Genomic DNA, 18554 nt, shown 5'->3' with positions numbered 1-18554 from the left:
ATGCAACCAACAATACCCGCTCAAGGGGCGAACAAGTCTTCGCCTGCGAATTATGAAATACAAAATTGTGAAAGTCGACCACGTTTCTGCACAAACATTTCGTTTGTAATCGCTTTTGTTGTAGATGTTGTTGCTGGAGATGAGCACTTTCAGAATGTGTCCTTTGCTACTGTTGCGACACAAATTTGTGAAACTTTTAATTTGGATTAGATAAGTCGTTGGTGGAAGACCACAGCTGTAAATGCTTCCTTTGTGCTGTCGTATTTTGGCCATTCGGTATCGATTTTGAATAAATTTGAGTAACCTCAAAACGGCGCTTTTGACGTGTCCGAGTTCGCAGCTGCGACCAATGGGAGAGGAGTAGGGTGGCGCGAAATTCGAAACGGTCAGTTGCGTTAACAACGGTAAAAGAAACAATTTTATTCATAACTTATAAACACGACAGATATAAACATACAAATATAAATATATACACATATAAATATCGCTAACATTTATAATAATATATTACAGCAGTTATAAAACATTCGTAGCAAACCCTACAGGTAGTTCCCTTAAAACGCTACAATTAAAAACGTTTGAATATTTTAGTTTTGATTTGGAAGGCAAAGTTTTGGAATTCACTGATAATAATCGTCCGGTTTGATTGCTATTTCGAGATTGATGCGTGCTGTTTGAGGATGGTATAACTGAAAAGAAACGGTTTCGAACGTTCTCCCTTATGCGCACCGAAGGCACAATTTTGTGGTCAATTTCATATGTAGCTTAAGTTTGAATCGACAACTCGTTTTCAATGTACAAAGAAAGAGACGATAGTTTTAGCATGATGTGCACGAAATTAAGGCCTGATTCGTGTTATAAAACGAACGCAAACATCGAATAAATATCAACACTATTTTACCAACATGTCGCTCTAAAAAATTCGTTAGAACCGACCCACACACACTCGAGTCTACTTCGATGGATTCTCAAACTTGACCTCTCGCTCCTTCCGCTTGAAGGAGCGAGTCTTGGCCAGCGCGTGCACCTCCGGTATCCTCAGACTCGACGAGTTCGCTCCCATGAAGGGCGACGTCTCCGGGAACTGATTGGCTACTAGAGGTACCCAGCACTGGGCCTGGAGCTTGCTCAGCGACCCCACTGCAACAGACAGGTCTTCAGGAGCGCCCGGGTGCGGCGCGATACTCACTTTCGTTCGAGTTGAGAGAGCTCTTTCTGTGGGCGGTGCGGTAGGCTTGGGAGCGCACCAGGCCGGTGGTGCCGGTGTTGACGGCGTCCATCGACATGCTCCTGTTGTGCGCCTTGGCCCACATCTCGTCCCTCCGGCCTCGGTTCCTCTCGTCGGTCAATCCCGTGAGGTGCTCGTTCAAAGCGTACAGCTTCTGGGTGATGTCTTTGCCTACGAAAGAACGTCAACAGAGAGTCGGGGGAGGCGGGGGTCGTACCTATGATGGAGTCCAGGATGACTTTGAGGAGCGGCCGGTGGCGCAACACTCTTTCGAGCTTCATGCGAGGCCAGCACAAGTAGACGCTGTCTTCTTCGGCGGTGATGGTCACTTGGAAAACGTCGTCGGATTGTTCGTGGTTGGACTCCCACTCGGGGGAGTCCACGAACTGGTGCACGCCGATGAAGTGCAAGTGCGTGTCGTCGCACGTCACGCGAAGTCTGGAAGGAGAAGATGATTCGGAGAAGAAAGCGTGGACGGGGACTTACTTTCCCTTGAGCAAAATAGACAGTCTTTCGTCGGCCGGACTGACGTCTTCGACGGCGTAGATGTCGCCCCGTTCCAGGTGCATCACCCTGGCCTCCTTCACCAGTTCTTTGAAGTGCTTGCGGCTGACCCGGAGCGGCTTGAAGACCTTGAGGTACAGCTCCATCAGTTCGAGCGTGAGGGTCGGCGGCAGGAACCTCCAGGCCAGCAAGGCCGTGTGCGCCAGGTTCAAGATGACCAAGAGGGAGTTCCAGAGGAGGATGTCGGGGGCGCACACCTCCACCCCGCCCCAGAGGGTCAAGAAAAAATAGCCGATCGACAGGAGGGCCCTGACGATCAGGACGCTCTGCTTAAAGCTACCAGGCACTAAGAAAGCGGCGGCGAAGAAGAAGTTCGCCGTCTGGAAAAGCGGGTGCTGCGCCGGGGTCCACTCCTTGCACAGGGCCCAAGAGTCGCCCTCGGCGCTCGAGTTGAACGTCTGGAAGTCGTAGTCGTAGTCGGAGGTGTTGGTCAGGTTGTAAACCAGGTCGGTGTTGTTCCAGGTCGCGTTCTCCGGCATGTAGGTGAAGTTCTTCGGTGGCATGATCGTTGATGGTTTAGCCTTGTCGGACGCCTCGCTGAAGTTGCCCTTCAAGATGATGACACGGTCGGACATGTGCGTCCTCGACTGGATCAAGGGAACTTCCATTGTGATTTCTGAAACGGACGCTTTGACTCCTCCGCCGACACAGATCGGACTCACCTTGGACATCTTAGTCATCAGGTCTTCTCGGGGGTCGTCCTCGCTGATACGCTGTCTGACGGTTGCGGCGTGTCCATGGTGGGTTTGTGGGTGATCGGATTGTTTACGGGAGATTGTTGTTTTGCGCTCAAATATTCAGGAGAAAATTGGAGCAGCGTGCGATGTAACCTCATCGACACGCCCCATTCTACTGTCTCCCAGAAGAACACAAGGGGATTTTCTCCAGATTAGAGGAAAAGCGCCCGAATTGGACGACTAGCTCGTTGTGTTCGTCCAATCGATATCAGTCTGTTACGTCGGCGTTATGTAGAGACGTTCCAGAAAAACACTCTCCCACCTCCGACACGACGCTCTAATCGCGAAAATTTCGCAACGCGAGACACCCACGGCCTCCAAGTCACTCCACGTCACCCTCAATTCCGCCCATCTCCCGCAGACAAATGACTCTTAATCACACCGCGAGCGAGCACACTTTCTGCTCAAATTAAACCGCAAGAAAGTCCGGAATTAACGCTTCTCCGACGACACAAAATTTTTGCTCTTTTCAAATCCCACTCTTGCAATTTTTATGTGGCAGACTGGACGACCGAAACTAACCTCGTACCGGGTTACGACTCTATAATTCTGCGCTCGTTTGACCGGAATGTGCTATAAATTTTAATGTGTCATATAAAGTGGGGATGATTAGGGCAGGAGGGTCATTAAAAAGTTTAATGTTCCAGTTTTGACCTACATTTTTTTTGAGGGAGGAAATTGCAATCGAAACTCTATTTCCATTGCGGAATCGTGCGATAAAAGCTTGCACCTAGGCGGAAATGGGTTTAGACGTAGACGTGTCTGGTTGGGGTTGATGACGTCAATGGGCACGACGGAGGCTCAGAAGGGAGGAACACATGTGGTGAACTTTGAAGGAATTGAATTGAGAAAGTCACGTCGTTGCTTTACTCGTATTAGGCGGAAGTGGGAGTGCGCTCGTCGATCCACGTTCGACGTCACAAGAAAGAGATTTTATCAGTTTTTGATTTCTTATGCCCATTTCACGTTTCAAGATAATCAAAAAAATCCAAATCGATTCCTTAAAAAGTAAATTTCGGATGTTTTTTTAAGAAGCTTTTAAAGTTTCCCGAAAATTGTGTTTTTTTTCCCTCTGGATCTTATTTTTGTGTAGAACACAAGGTTTTAAGCTTTTGTTTCTCCAAGTCTTTCTTTTCTTTGTTTCTATTTAGTTTGAACTTCCAAAAAACTTTACTTTTTTACAGTTTAAAATAAATCTACTTTTTTCTTGCAATATTTAAATGTTCCGTTTCATTGAAGCCACTTTGGAAACTTTCATGTTCTCCAGAAAATTGTTTTATCTTAGAACCTCTGAAATTCAAAATTAAAAAATTCTAGTCGCGACTCGAGAAAGTCATGTCGTTGCTTTATTCGGCTAAAGTGGGAATGCATTCGTGGATCCACATTCGACGTTACAAGAAAGATACATATTTTATCAATTTTTGGTTTCTTACATACAGGGTTAGTCACGATGAAAATTTCGTTATACCTATGCAACCGAAACCACAATTTCCAATAGTTTCGCTGGCCCTTATTGTCTGTCATGTCAGTTTTCACATTTATAACGGGTGACTATTAAAATTTTCACTTAGGTTTGGCTATGAATCATTCTTTGTTTTCCGTTGCACCTTAGACACCGACAAGTTTGACATTTCAATAAATGTTTTTTCTCTTAATTTGGTTATGTTTCAATTGTACTGACTGACATTTGTCGTTCGTTCTTGCGTGTGTCTAAAGTAACAGAAAAAATAAAAACTCGTTCAAAGCCAACTCCAAGTGAAAATTTTAATAGTCACCCGTTATTAACTTTTGCTCATAACCTCAATAAAGAAAAAGTGTCATGATTAATCTTATTCGCCAAGCAACTTAGATTGCTAACTTATTTCGAATTACACAAAATATCAAGTTCTAGGAGTTTCTTGTATTTTGGGTTGCATATAACGAAATTTTCATCGGAAGTCTCTCGTGAATGGACCTTTACAAATAAGGATGCTCTTTGTCGCACAGGGACGTCACTGCGCAAAGGAATTCTGCATCCTGTGAGACAACAAAGATGTTGACCGTTGGGTAAAATAACTTCGACGAGTTAAACCAACAAAAACCAATGGAAATAAGTGTAGCGGTCAAGTGTTCTCTCACAATGCGCAGATCTCCTACGCATATTTTCCATCTCTTATAAATGTAAAGTTCCATAACCCTGTACATTTTACATTACAAAATAACCAAATAAATCCAAGTAAATACCGGAATCTTTTTTTTCGTCAGTGTTATTTTAGAAGCTTTTAAACTGTTAAAGTTTCCTGAACATTGATTTTTTATTCTTCTGTGTTTTGTTTTTGTGTAGAACACATTTTGAGCTTTTGTTTCTCCAAGTCTTGCTTTTCTTTCTTTCATTTTACTAAGAACTTTTTTTTCTTTTAATATCTCTATCTAATTCATTAAGATCACTTTGGAAGCTTACCTTTCATATTTTCGTGAAAATTGTTTTATCTTAGATAATCATTTTCTTTGATCGATTCTTTTCATATCGAATTGTTTTGTTTGAGTCAAAAATACTTGAAATTGTTTTAGAACCCTTAAAACTTTAGGTTTTTCATAATAATTAAAAAATTCTAGTCGCGACTCGAGAAAGTCATGTCGTTGCTTTATTCGGCAGAAGTGGGAATGCATCGTGGATCTTCATTCCACAAGAAAGACATTTTATTAATTTTTGCTTTCTACCCACATTTTACGTTTCAAAATAATAAAAAAAAAACAAATCATTTTCTTAAAAAGTGAATTTCTGATGTTTTCTCTGCTAGGGTTTTGAAACCCTAATCTTTATTTATCAAGCTTTGCAAGTTTTTCGAAAATTGTTTTTTTTTTATTCTTCTGGATTTCGTTTTTGTATACAACACAGAGTTCGAACTTTTTGGTTTTCCAAACTTTTGTTTTCTTTCTTTCATTTTATTTACAACTTCCAAGGAGCTTTAGTTCTTTTACAGTGCTTAGTTTTAGTTTTTTTTTCAGGCCACTTTGAAACTTTCCGAATTGGCCCTAAAATCGTTTTGTCTTTGATTAATTCCCACATACATCAAACGTGCGGGTTCAGACAATCAGAGCGCCCGCTTTCATTCAATCAAAAATGTTTATCGCAGATAAATCATCCTCCTAGTCTGTCTTCTGTCAAAAGCGGATAAAATTTCATGTTACTCTTGTCAGATTCTCAAATTGTTTTTAATAATTGTGTTTTTAATAACTTTAAGTAAGTATTATAAATACATAAATAATTAACGTTAAAGTTTGTATTCTGGAATTAATCTTGCCAAAAATAACGCGACCTGATTTTTTAAATCTGATAAATTTCCCAATTTTCACTCAAACATTTTTGCTTTATAATCTGTTTCCAAATCAAAAATCCACCAACACTGCATTCTACCTCGAAAATACATCCGACAACGTCGCCAACTTTTGTTTTTAGTGTATTTGCAAGTGTCAGAAAAAAGCGGGGTTATGAAGGGAAACTGTTGACAGTTGTTTTGGTCGTAGTTCATTGTGTTTTTTAAATTCTTCGAAGCAGGTAATGAGCGCTCGTTTTAATTTAGCGGTTAAAAGATTCCTCGTTTTTCGAGCCATTTTTGTAATTTGATATTTGTGACAAACCGAAAGTCAAATTTTGGCGGGATGTTGGGTTCAAACTTATTCAAGGGATTTCTTTTTTCCGCCAACATAATTCAACAGGTGGTGGATTTTTGATTTTGAAACAGCTTATAGACAATTTTACTCGTTGAATTTGGGCATTTTTATTTAGAGGTTAAACCCTCGAGCTAAAACTCTCGGGTCTAACCAGAATAAAAATGCCCAAATTCAACTAGTAAAATTGTCAAAGCAAGAAGTTTTCGTAAAATTGAAAAATGTATCCTACTTATAAAAAAATTAGGTGTTGTTATTTTACCTTCGATAATCTATTATTTTTTTTTAATAATACATTCGTTTCATATTGATTTGTTTTGTTTGAGTGAAAATGCTATCAGTTGTTTTAAAATCTCTGAAATTCTAGGTTTTCAAAATTTAAAAAAAATTTAGTCTTTACTGATCAGAACTGGGACAGCACTCATTGATTTAACACCATGACAAGTACTCGTAGATTTGTCCAATTTTTGCTGCCTTGGAAACACTTCATGTTTCAAAATATCCAAAAAAGTTGAGATCAACAATTTTCGTTTAATTTTTTATTCCACCTAATCCATATCTACAACTTCACAACTGTGGTACTTGGAACTGGTCTCCAACCAGCTCTCCACATCATTAGAAGTCAAATCGTCGTTAGAGGGAAGCTCAGTCAACGGTTCCATTTCGCTCAAGTAACAATTTTGGCTCAAATTTCCATTTTCTTTGAATTTCTCGTACGACCTGTACCGACTACTATCATTGGAGAAAGTACCCGGAGACAAAGGACACATCCCTGAAACAAGAAAACTTCAATTCGACTCTTCCGTCTTGGTACAGTGCGCCCAGAAACTTTTACACAAAGTGTCACAAGATGGCACTTTCGAAAAGCCAAATTTGTTCAATCTTGCAACAATCAATTTTTGAATTTTTTCAAAAGAATATGTTAAGGAGGTTTTCCGAACAATTTTTACCCCCCATTTGTGCACTAAAATTTGTCGAGATGTTGCTCGAAGGGTTCAGTTATGCATTGAGCATAATGGTGGTCTATTTGAACATTTTCAATAAAATTTAAATTTAAATGTTTTACGTTTGACAATTCTTGACATTTATTTATCTTAATTTAAATAGCGGCGTTGCCATGCATAAAAAAGGTCTCTGTAAAAAAGTGTCATCTTGCGGGACCAATCGAAAAACTTGCTACCACATTTCTGGGCGCTCTGTAGTACCTCACCTTCGGTCTTTTTGGTTCTGATCGGAGACTTGTACTCTCCACTGGACGTCAAAGACGACGTGATACTCGGCAATCTGATGTCCAAATGGGAACCTTTCGCTGTCACAATCTTGTTGTTCATGGCATAGAGCTTCGTGGCGATATCGCGAGCAATCAGTGTGGTCAGTACCGTCGCGACGTACGTATCTTTGACGAAGAGGTACTCCAAAGCCGACCTCTGCCAGTACAAGTACCTGCAGGTACTCGCCGCCACTATCGACACCTGCAAGATGAGATCAGTACTGGTCTAGACTAGTCCTCGTCGCTACTTTGAACTTGTCATCCACCGTGTTCCTGCTGGACTCGAATTCTGGCGAGTCCAGGAACTCGCAGGGTAGAATCGGGTGCAGGAACTGGTTGTCCGACAGGACGTTGACCTTTCCGCAGAGCAGAAGACCTAGTCGATCCGTTCTTGTTAGATTCTGCACCGCGTAAGCCTCACCGGCGTGCAGTGACATCACCTGTGCGAACTCCGCACCGACCATCCTCTTGAACTGGAGCCTGGAAAGCTGATTCTAGCGTTAAAAGACTCTCCGGAGAGCGAGGAGTGGTACTTTGAAGGGCTCGAAGAGCGAGTGGTAGGCTTCTTCGAGTTCCGGGTCGAACTTGACAGGCCTCAGCTGGTACAAGATGTGGAAGACTTGCGCCATGTTCATCAGCATGAAGGCGAAGTTCCAGGTGAAGACGTCGGGGGCGCAGATTATGTTCCAGGCCCACGCGGCGAACAGCATCAAGCCTTGAAACTACCGGTTAGTTTGGGGTCTCGCCAGAGGTGCGGAGGTACCGAGGATGAGCCAGCAGTGCATGAAGAGCACCCCCTTCTTCGAACACGTGGACGAGTAGGCGAGCACGAAGCACATGTTGGCCATCTGGAAGAGGATGTTTTGGGGCTCCTTCCAGTAGTCGCACCATGGCCACCAAGTCTCTGCAAAGCGAGGCTGAGACTCGCGACTGGAAACATCGAGACTTACTGGAAGGGATGCTGTAGGTGAGGTTTTTGTTGTCGAGGGGCGAAGACGAGTTGTGGTCGCCTGTCCCCACTACAAGGATGTGGGGCCGCTCCTCGTTGTGTTGCAAGCCTGCAAATTCCGGCATTTTACTGAAGGGCTGATCGATAAAAGCGCGCATGGCCTGACAGCTTGCAGGTTTCTGCAGAGCTTGACGCGCTACCGGGGAGCGTGTCTAGAGGGCGCCGTCCTCCTCGTCTCGGACAAGTCCACCGACCTGAGGGGTCACGCTGACCCGGTCAAGATTTTTCACCCAGATTTGCCCCAAAATCGGACAAAACCTGGACAATAATTTTTTGTCGCGATCGTAAACGCGATTTGATCGAGCTTTCAGCGCTGCGGTCCCTCGCCGAGCTTTTATCCGTTCATCTGTTGCAAGCTCTATCTGATCAGACCCAACAACTAATCTGTCGATCTCGACGCGCGTCCAGTCGACCACAAAACGATGCTTTAATGGACCAGGACCTCTCCGCCATGCGCTTTGGCGCGCTCCTGCCCCCCGAATTTTTTTTTCGAAACATTAAATTTTCAGACGTGTCGAATGCCTCAAGCTTTTCAATGAACACGTAACCCTTTCTGTCGAATCGGATTTATTGCGATTTTCACGCTTTGTTAGGGCGCAAGGGTTCGGATCGTCGTTGGGCTTTGTTGGGAATTCATCGAATTTGCGCTAAATAAACGACGACGTGCGTAGACAATTCGACCATGGTGACTGCAACAAAAAGCGCGGTTGCAGCTTTCAGCTGCCCCAAGTCGCGCCTGAAACCTTCTCCGGTGCTGAAAGAGCCGTCCGAAAGCTCCCGGATTTTTTGGGCGAGAGTGCCGCATCGAGCGGAGATTTGGGCCGTCTCGGGCGAGTCTTGGCGGTTGTGGAAGGGGCTGAGGGCGACTAAAGGGCCGAAACGTGGCCCAGGATGTCGGCGACGAGATGCATCTCGTCTGATTTTTTTCTGGTTTAATTAGAGACACTGGTTGGCGGTTTTGGTGCGATTTTTCGCGCGCCACGTTGACGTGCAAGTGCGCCAAGCAAATTGGCACTAAGAAAAATCGTTTTGGTTAATGTGACGGGTGAGGGATTATCTATTTTGTTATCTGGTGACAAGTGAAATTTATGAGTGATTTGTAAATAATTGTTTCAAATAAAACAAATAAATGTCAGCAACCTGTCCGTTATTAAAAGCTACTGTATAATTTAAATAAATACACGTGTATTCTGCAAACAAGCAAATGTTAGTGGCATTGTCCTATTTTGTCATATTAAATACACCTATGTCAATACAGATAGGTTTTAATTAAATCTGGATGTATGGGCTGCTTGCGATACCCACCAATTATTTTCTGCACCGTGCAAACCGGCAAGACACCTCCTCGCCTGCACTCCATCCACCTCTCGCACCATTCCACAAATGCAAATTTTTCCAAACCACCTTCTGCATCTCCATCCACCACGAGATCTGTCCGCCGCCTCCGCGATCTGCCCACTCAGCCTCTCCCATCTCGTTTGCGAGCTTGCGGCGTTTTCCCGCGAGCTTTCGTCCCCATCGAGCTTTTTCCTAATTGGACGACAACGCTTACGGATGCGACGACGACGCGAACGTGTCTTGCTCTTTGTTGCTTTGTCTCGGTGCCATCAGGGAGATTGTGATGATTCCGGCCGGCTTTAAAGCTGCCGCTTCCACTCCAACTTCGACTCAACTTTCTAATTTATAGTTCACGAAGCGAGCTTAAAAGCTCCGACTGTGACCTAAATTGCTGCATCAAAAATTGTTTAGATGCGACACGTGAACTGGAATTTTCTTCTGGCTTCGGGATGCGGTGAGGAAGATGGCGAGTGAGGGAGCGGGTTGAGAGGAGGGTCGAGGTGGATGGAGGGAGCGTCAGGCGGAAGGATAACGAGTGAGAGTTGGGAATGACGGGGCTGGGACTTTTTGGGGAGGTTTGGTGCGATTTTGGCGACCTGGACGAGCTCACAAGACTGAAAATGTAAATGTGTTTTTTTATTTTGCATTTCAGGAAATGGCATTCTTCAGTTTCAGCTTCGTTGAGACTAAAATCAAATTGTGTGACGTCTGTCGAACAATTTTTTGCTTTTGTGAGGATCAGGATCACAAAAAATAGCAAAAGGTGTTCAGAGAAGGTTTCAGAATTAATTTTTTTTTTTTGGTTTTAAAAATAATTCCGCAACATTATCAGTTATCACACAGAAATCTGCTGAAAGTCTAATTAATTAGACAAGCTGAAAATTTTGTTTTTTCAAGTTATCTCAGATCAGTGTAGATTTTTTCAAAGAGCTAACCTCGAAAGACTTCGTGGAAATTTTTTAAAATTGTTTATGATATTTTTAAAAGTTTTTCTCATTTTGTTTTTTTTTTCTTCCAATTCTTGTTTTTATGTAGGGTAGAAAGTTTGAAGCTTGTGTTTTTTCAAGACATTCTTTTCTGTCTTTCATTTTAGTTAAATTTCCAAAAAAAAATAAATTCTCTCATATTGTCAAAGAAATTTGGTTTGTCTTACATTTTCTGCAGAAATAAATCTCCATTTTTTTCTATTAATATTTAATATCATTTTCCTTTTCATTACTTACTTCAGAAGCTTAAAGTTTCCCGAAAATTTGTTTTTTATTTTTCAGGATCTTGTTTTTGTGCGGATCAGAAAGTTTGAAGCTTTTAGTCTTCTAAAACTTTCTGTTATTTCTTTCATTTTTGCTACAACTTCCAAAACATGAAATTCTTTCATGTTATCAAAAGAAAATCTTTAAAATTAAATTTGCTAAAAGAGTAGCTCAGTTGCAGATCTTTTCTTCTGTTGACATTTAATAATTTTCCTTTTCATTACAATTACTTTACAACATTTTAAAGTGTCGCAAAAGTTTGTTTTTTCTTTCTTTCTTTGTAGAACAAAAAGTTAGAAGCTTTTATTTTTTCAAAACTTTATTTTCTTTCCCTTCATTTTAGTTAAAACTTTCCAAAAACTTTAATTCTTTCACATTTAAAAAAAAAATACCGAAATGCCAGATGTTTCTTTGGTTAATAGTTAAATCATTTTTCTTTTTACTAATATTACTTCAGAAGCTTGTACAGTTTTCCAAAAGTTGTTTTGTCTTATGTAATCTATTTTTTATTATATCTATACCCTTTCCATGTTTCATTGTTATTCGTCAAATGTAAATTTGTATTGTTTTGTTTTCTGGAACCATCACATTTCCTGAAAAATACTTCTTTTAATATTTAGTTCAGAAGTTTCAGATGATTTAAAACTCAAAACATAATTTTTGGAATTATTAGATGATCTAAATTCTTTTATTTTTAATATCTTTTAAATAAAAAATCTTTCTAAGCTAACACAGAATAGAAAAACCTCAACTGAGCATTGATATTTGTTTTTAACAATTTTTTTGGTCAGTTTAGAACCCTGAAAGTTTCAAAGAGATTTTATTTTGAATAATTAAAATATCCTGAAAATGCTTCTCCAAATCGTTTTGATTTTTTTGAAGCCAAATCACACTTTGGCTCACTTTCTGGCTCAGATCTAAATTCTCTTAAAAACGTCCCTTTCCTTTTTTTTTTAATTTTTCGAATCTTGCGCTACTTCTGTCCTGAAAACGCCAATATACACAGTGAAACACCGACAAACTTGAATTATCTTTATTAAAATATTGCATACATTTCAATAAAAAAATAATATAAAAACACTCTATTTTCACAGATTGGTCTGAAGCACATCTTAAGGCATGACTAGAACATCTTTATCACAACACAAGTCCTCTCATTACAAATACTCGTACATCAAATCGTTGTTGCCATAATAATTGTTGTTAACAAAACTGGCCGTCTCGTAGGGGGCTGTCGCGAACGCATCGTCCTGCCGTTGGTAGCACTGCTCATTTTTCCCCACGGCGAAGTTGTAATCTTGCATGAAGCTCGCGTTGGTGATGCTGCCGCTCGTCACCACCGCGTTGCTGTTCTTCGCCGTGATGCTGTTCCCGTTCTTGCTGATCGACACGACGACATTGCCCACGTTGACGGTGACGCAGTCGCCGCCCCCCGGATACCGCTCCAGGTCGTTCAGCGTCTGCGTCAACGCGAAGATGTAGTTGTGGGCGAAGCGGAGCGTCTCGATCTTGGTCAGCTTGGTGTCTTCCGGGAACGTGGGGAGGACGCACCGGAGCCGGTCCAGCGCCTCGTTCAGCATGTGCATCCGGTTCCTCTCGCGGTCGTTGGCTTTGAGGCGGCGCACCCGCTTTATCCGCAGGATCTGCGAGGGGCTCTTGGACCTGGTGGCGCGGTTGCGGCCGGTCACGTAGCGCTTTTTCGGTTTCTTCACGGGGGTGGAGGTCTTGGACTCGTCGCTGCACAACGTGTAGAAGATGTCGCGCCGGTCGAGCTCCGTCAGGCTGGAGTGGAAGGCGGCGTTGAATTTGTCGAGGAGCTCGGGGTTGGGCTGGGGCTTGTCGGGGTTGAAGTCGTACTCGTAGAAGGGGTCGGATTTGTCTTCGGGGAAGTCCGCCGTTTCGGATTTGAACGACAGGTCGTAGCCGGAGTCGCTGCTGTCTTCGTAGGAGAGGTCGAGGAGGCGGCAGTCGCTCATGCTGCAAAGTCACGTCTGAGATTAGATGTGACCCGAGGAAATGACAGTTGACTAATTCAAACTGTGCTCAAATTCCAATCGAATTTTATTTTAATTGATTCATCGATGATCATCTGAACTGAAACTGATCGAAGTGATTGACTTACCTGATACGTCACTGCACGCTTGTTTGGAATTTGATCGAAAGCACCTCTACCTATGACGGTTATGGTTAACTAAATACATGTAAGGGGTGGTTGGTTATATATGCCCACTCCCCCTCCACGTATGAGTTGATGTTTAGGGTACAAAAAGTCCTTATCTCATTGGCTAATCGCGACAGCACCGGCTAAATTAATTTCCTATCGAAATTTTTATTATGCAAATTTTATGTAATGGCCACTTGAATTTAGATCGGGATTAGATGGCTCATTAGAGAGTTGAAACATTTGCATAGAATAACGCGATTTAAGGATGGATAAGGAATTTACAGAGAATAACACTAATTTAAATTTTCTTTGTTCGTATTTTAAAATGTGAATTGTTGAAATGTAGCTAATTGAACGAATTTTAAATTAGTTGGCCGTGAAAAGTCAAAGTCAGTTCGGTGATTGAATCCTACTACTATAGGTATTTCTTATAGATTATCAAAAGATAAAATGGTAAAAATTGAATTGTAATGTTTGAGGACAACAAATACATTATTTGAGGATCCAATGAATTGTCAAAATGTATTCATGCGATTAATTGATTTATGGACTATGTCAAAAATTACCTGTCAGCTGTTTCATTATGTTGTTCTAAATTGAGGAATTGTGGATTTTTTAAACATTCAAAGTTGTTTTGTTAATTAATTCGCATAATCTCATAAACTGTCACAATAAATTATCACATCTGTCAATAAAATTAAAGCATTTTGTGTTATTAAAGAAAAAAATTTAGAGCCATTTTTGGAGATCAAGTTGTATTGTTTTATTTCATTTGATTATGTTTTTGGCATAAATTATCAAAACAAATGTCACCCCTAGTTAGCAGCGAAACGTCAAATCAATGATTTATAGGTTAATTCATATTATTATAAGTATTCTAGACTCCAACACCGTTGTCAAATTTATTATTTTTTTAAACTTGTTACATTGCTATTCTAAAAAAAACTGGGAAATTATTTTAAAGTCTAGTTGGCTATGAACTGTCAAAGTCGACTTTTTTTAATTCGTACCTCTACGTTTGTCATAAAGTGTCAAAATTACAAAAAAATTTTTATTGTTTTCAACTGTCATAAATTCTCATTTTTCTCCTTTGTAAACTGCCTCTTAACTGCCCTAAAGCAAAATGAGCAGATAACGAACCGTTGCCCTAGACAACACATTCAACGTCACATTTCTGACAGGTCTTGAAAAATTTGTCAAAACTGTCAAAAACAAATGCGAAACCATTTTTAAAAGATTTGAAAGCTTCAGGGACGTCGTTTCAAACAATAATATTTTGTATGCAACTCGTTTCTGGGTCAATTGGGCTTTTCTCAGCAATTAGAAAAGCCCAATTTACACAGAAACTCGTTGCATAAATAACTATTATTAGAGCTTTTTAGTTTCGTTTAAGAAAAATTAAGGAATTAATAAATTATTATTATTGAGAACCGAGTTGATTATGAAATATGTATTATACACATTTGTAGAGTGGTTCATGTGTTTATTGTACATATTTAAAACAAACTGTTAAAATAAGTGTCAGACCTGTCAGCGACAACAACCTTTTAAAAATAAGAAAGTATTTGGGAGTTTCGATATTCATGAAAACTGTTATCTTGATTGATTGTTAACTGTCAAAATAATTAACATACTGATCTGCCAATAATACCAAAGGATTTAGAATTACTGACAATAATTTGTTTAGTTGATTTGTTAAAACACAATTTTCAGAATTTTTAAAAGAACCTACCTATCTGTTTTACACTTATGTGAAAAATATCTGAGTTTTTTCACATTTCAAAAAATATTTCAAATTTTCTTTTATCAGTCTGAGAAGAAAGAAACACTTGAGTGCGCCATGAAATTATTTGAAAAATAATTATCCCAAAGAATTACCATTAAAAAAATTCTTTTTTTGAATTTTTAGGTTATGTAATTCTATTCTTTAATAAGTGACTATGTGTCGCTAACAACGTTTTACTAAACATGTATTAGACTAATTTTTAATATTTTCTTTAGTTATTCTGTTAAAACCTGTTGAGTAATCTGTGTTGTATTTTTACAAGATGTTCAGTGATATTACATTAAAGTCGTGATAAATCTTGACAAATATTTCTGTTTGGGGAGCCAATGATGAGTATTCCATGAAACGTTTTTAATTTTTTTCACGAGAATTCTAAAAAAGAACAAATTATTAAATTTGAAAAAACCTAACCTCAAAATCCTCAAAAATACGAATTAGTTTTACAACGGTTTTACAATAAAACGTACAATGAGTGATTTTCATAAATGCTACCAGCAGCAGGACGATGAACTGATTTATCAATCTATAGATAAAAGTTAAGATATGTAAGAAAATTCTTCATAACCTAAAAAATCAAGAAAATCCTTTCTGATAAAATTATGATTAAAAGCATCCGAGTCTTGAAATTTTTTTTGGTTTCAGAATACCGCACTCGATAAAGAAAAACTGAAAAAAAAAACGCTTGCCAGATGCGTCCCTGCGAATTTTGTGCAAAAAATGCGAAAAAAGAATCACCACTTAATCTCTGAACGGTTGCATTGACATGTACGGCCCAACACTCTGGCATAATCAGGTCCCGAATTTTGTGTCATCACCTTTACAAGGTCCCTCAGTCGGAATAATCCGAATTTTGCACGGGACAGGTAAGCTGTCGCCCACCCCACCGCTTTTGCCCCCCGTCATTTAAACAAATGTGGCGTTAATAAAACGAGAAAAATTGTAAAAAAGTGCTTTTCGGAAGCGGCTCGAGATTTTGGCAGATGGCCAGAAAATCGAACACATAGGAAATTTAATTATTCAAAGGGAGCAAATAATTGCTATCGGCTCTGGAGGGGTGGCGGCATTGTGCTCTGCCCGATCAAATATAAGCTTTATGGCTCAGGACATTTAGCAGCTCGTAACCCGAGATGGCCGCTGCCGGCGGCGGGTTTGCTCAGATCAAACATCTACTTGACTCAGCGCAGTATGAATAAATAATCGACAAATTGTTTAAAGCGCCCCAATTTTTACGGCAAATTCAAACACACGAGAATAAACAAGGTTCTGGAGGAGGACCTCGTCGAAGTCGGACGAATCTACGGTTCGGACCGGTAGTTTTGAGGTTCTAATCCGTGATAAGCCTAAGCTGGATGAAGTGGGGTGAATTTATTAAGACCCTCTATCGAAAACATTAAATGGAAAAGTATAGCTAAATGGAACATGCCTATTTAGGTTTTATTTGTACGCCGTAATTGACAGTGCGGTCCAATAAAATATAAGCCGGGAAAAAATTGCCCCGATGGAGAATTGGGGGTATGATTATGATTGCGGTGCGCTATCAAGAAGGTCAACACGTGTTTGGGTTGTCTTGGGGTGTAAGACACGTGCCAAAGGGTGGGTGGCGTGTGTCGGCGTTTAAAATCTTGATAGAGATCATGTGTAAATTGTTACGTCAAAAATTACAGTTTAATTTCAATATATTTGATTTGATCCTGAGTCGTACAGATTAAGGATAAAAGTGACTTAATCTAAGCTTCCATTACTTTATTAATGTATTGACAAGAGGGTGCAAAACTCTGTTTGTACTAAAAATGGGGATGATTCTGACAGTTCAGATAATCCAGTGAATCTCAAACTTTTACCATATAGGAAGATTCAAAATGGATGTGGATAAATATGGCAACTATGTATGTACGAAAATTTATGTGGTATCTCTGTAGGTAGGATAGAGTTGACATTTATACGCCACCCACATAAATTTTCGCACATAGTTGCCATATTTATCCACAACCATTTTGAATCACCCAATATTATTATGATCTTCAATAATAATAATGAATGAGTTAAAGAAAAGAGAATCTTTTATTATCAGTTATCACTGTAGGTTTGTGGGAGTGTAAATGTTATTTGAATACTCCTATGTTAGGCGAAAACATTCTGTACTTAGCTACAAAACCAAGTGTCACTTTGGAAATGAACTTTTATAAAACACAAGGATCAGCAATTTGGAATGTAAGACGGTAAAAGAAGTTGTAAAAAATAGCGAAGAAGAGGTGTTATGAGAAAAAAAATCTCAAATGCTATAAAGAACACACAGGTGTATCTTGGAGAATAGTAAAAAAAATAACGCAGAAACATTATTGTTAGTACGAAAATTAGTGCAAACAAATGAAGAAAAGTACAAGGTGATCTAGAAGGACTGTTTGAGTTGGTAATGCAATTAAGAACATCTTTTTATTCGGCTATTTGCAACACTGCGACCGTATATGTTTTATTCGTTTATTTGAGAGATATCTGACCTAACATTAACAGCGACAAAATTATAGGTTATGAATGACTTATGAGAATAAAAACTAACGATAAAAAGAAATTAAACTGTATAGTCCATTCAAAAAACATTTGGACTGTCAAAATCAAAATTGCAGTTGTTAGGTTGGTTAAATCACTAGTTATTTTCATATTGCCCGGTTGGTGTCTATGAATTTTTTGATTTTTCAAACTATTCATTTGTTTAAATTGACATTGTCAAATAAATTGCAAAATTATTTAAGTGCATTTTGTAAAAACGTTAAAATGGAAAGTTCAAACGAACTGTGGTGGTTCTATTGGCGCGAGAGAAGAGGGCCGTAACAAATTATTATATTATAAAGCCATCCCTTCAACAAAAAACGTTTCTGATTTTAACCCAACTGTGGAGAAACAGCATCCTGCATTGTGAAAATGAAAACCTAATTAAAGCTGATTGGTTAATTATGTGTGGGTATTAAGGATGTTCCAGACAGGTATGGGAAGCGATTTTCAATTTTGGTTATTGTTTAGCTTTTACCGGTTTACAGTTTGTCGTGTGTCATCTTCTGTTTTTCTTTGTGTTTTTTATAAACTTGATTAAATTGCTCCAGTTGTTTAAGTTGCTGCATTTCGTTTCAAGTGTTCAAAATATTTTTAGTTCAATGATGAAAAAGGAAAACATAACCTAAATATATTTTGTAACTAGATTTTGACGTGGGTACACTCTAGCGAAAAATTGTTATACCCAAGTATAGTCAAAACAAGCATTTTACATAAAATTTAATTTTGACAGTCCAGGAGTTATTTGAATTAACAATATGTACTGTTACCCAATAATTGAATTGTAAATCCCGCTTGAAAAATATGCCATTCCAATGAAAATATCGTGTTGTAACGCGAAAAATGTTTTAAATAAATTAACTGGAAATATCCAGCGCTTTAGTGTTACAGTTGTACCAATTAAAAATAAAATTCAGTATTACCAACTCAAACAGTCTTTGATCACGTTGTAGTTTTCCTTATTATAAGTTTTACAACATTGTGTGGTAATGTATAAAGTGGTGTTTTGA

The 18554-nt window shown here is 39.5% G+C and overlaps 3 protein-coding genes across 3 annotated transcripts; all 3 read right to left on the bottom strand.

Annotated features, from left to right (window-relative positions):
• Positions 1-390: 390 nt before the first annotated feature.
• On the bottom strand, positions 391-3047 carry LOC138131568 (blood vessel epicardial substance-A-like). The gene is made up of 5 exons (XM_069048640.1): positions 2455-3047; positions 1715-2408; positions 1446-1666; positions 1190-1399; positions 391-1140 (listed from the first exon to the last, which is right to left on the bottom strand). Exons 2-5 carry the CDS (start codon positions 2398-2400, stop codon positions 953-955), a joined length of 1305 nt encoding a protein of 434 aa, XP_068904741.1. The 5' UTR covers positions 2401-2408; positions 2455-3047; the 3' UTR covers positions 391-952.
• Positions 3048-6693: 3646 nt separating this feature from the next.
• LOC138132035 (popeye domain-containing protein 3-like) lies at positions 6694-8557 on the bottom strand. The gene is made up of 6 exons (XM_069049363.1): positions 8401-8557; positions 8214-8354; positions 7984-8165; positions 7699-7938; positions 7391-7652; positions 6694-6952 (listed from the first exon to the last, which is right to left on the bottom strand). The coding sequence occupies exons 1-6, from the start codon at positions 8555-8557 to the stop codon at positions 6729-6731; spliced, it is 1206 nt and encodes a 401-aa protein (XP_068905464.1). The 3' UTR covers positions 6694-6728.
• Positions 8558-12071: 3514 nt separating this feature from the next.
• tap (Basic helix-loop-helix neural transcription factor tap) lies at positions 12072-13259 on the bottom strand. The gene is made up of 2 exons (XM_069048414.1): positions 13170-13259; positions 12072-13024 (listed from the first exon to the last, which is right to left on the bottom strand). Exon 2 carries the CDS (start codon positions 13021-13023, stop codon positions 12205-12207), a length of 819 nt encoding a protein of 272 aa, XP_068904515.1. The 5' UTR covers position 13024; positions 13170-13259; the 3' UTR covers positions 12072-12204.
• Between the last annotated feature and the right edge of the window lie 5295 nt (positions 13260-18554).

Source organism: Tenebrio molitor, chromosome 5, assembly GCF_963966145.1.
Source record: "Tenebrio molitor chromosome 5, icTenMoli1.1, whole genome shotgun sequence".
Classification (NCBI taxonomy): Eukaryota; Metazoa; Arthropoda; class Insecta; order Coleoptera; family Tenebrionidae; genus Tenebrio; species Tenebrio molitor.
This window is presented reverse-complemented; position numbering and strand designations above follow the sequence as displayed.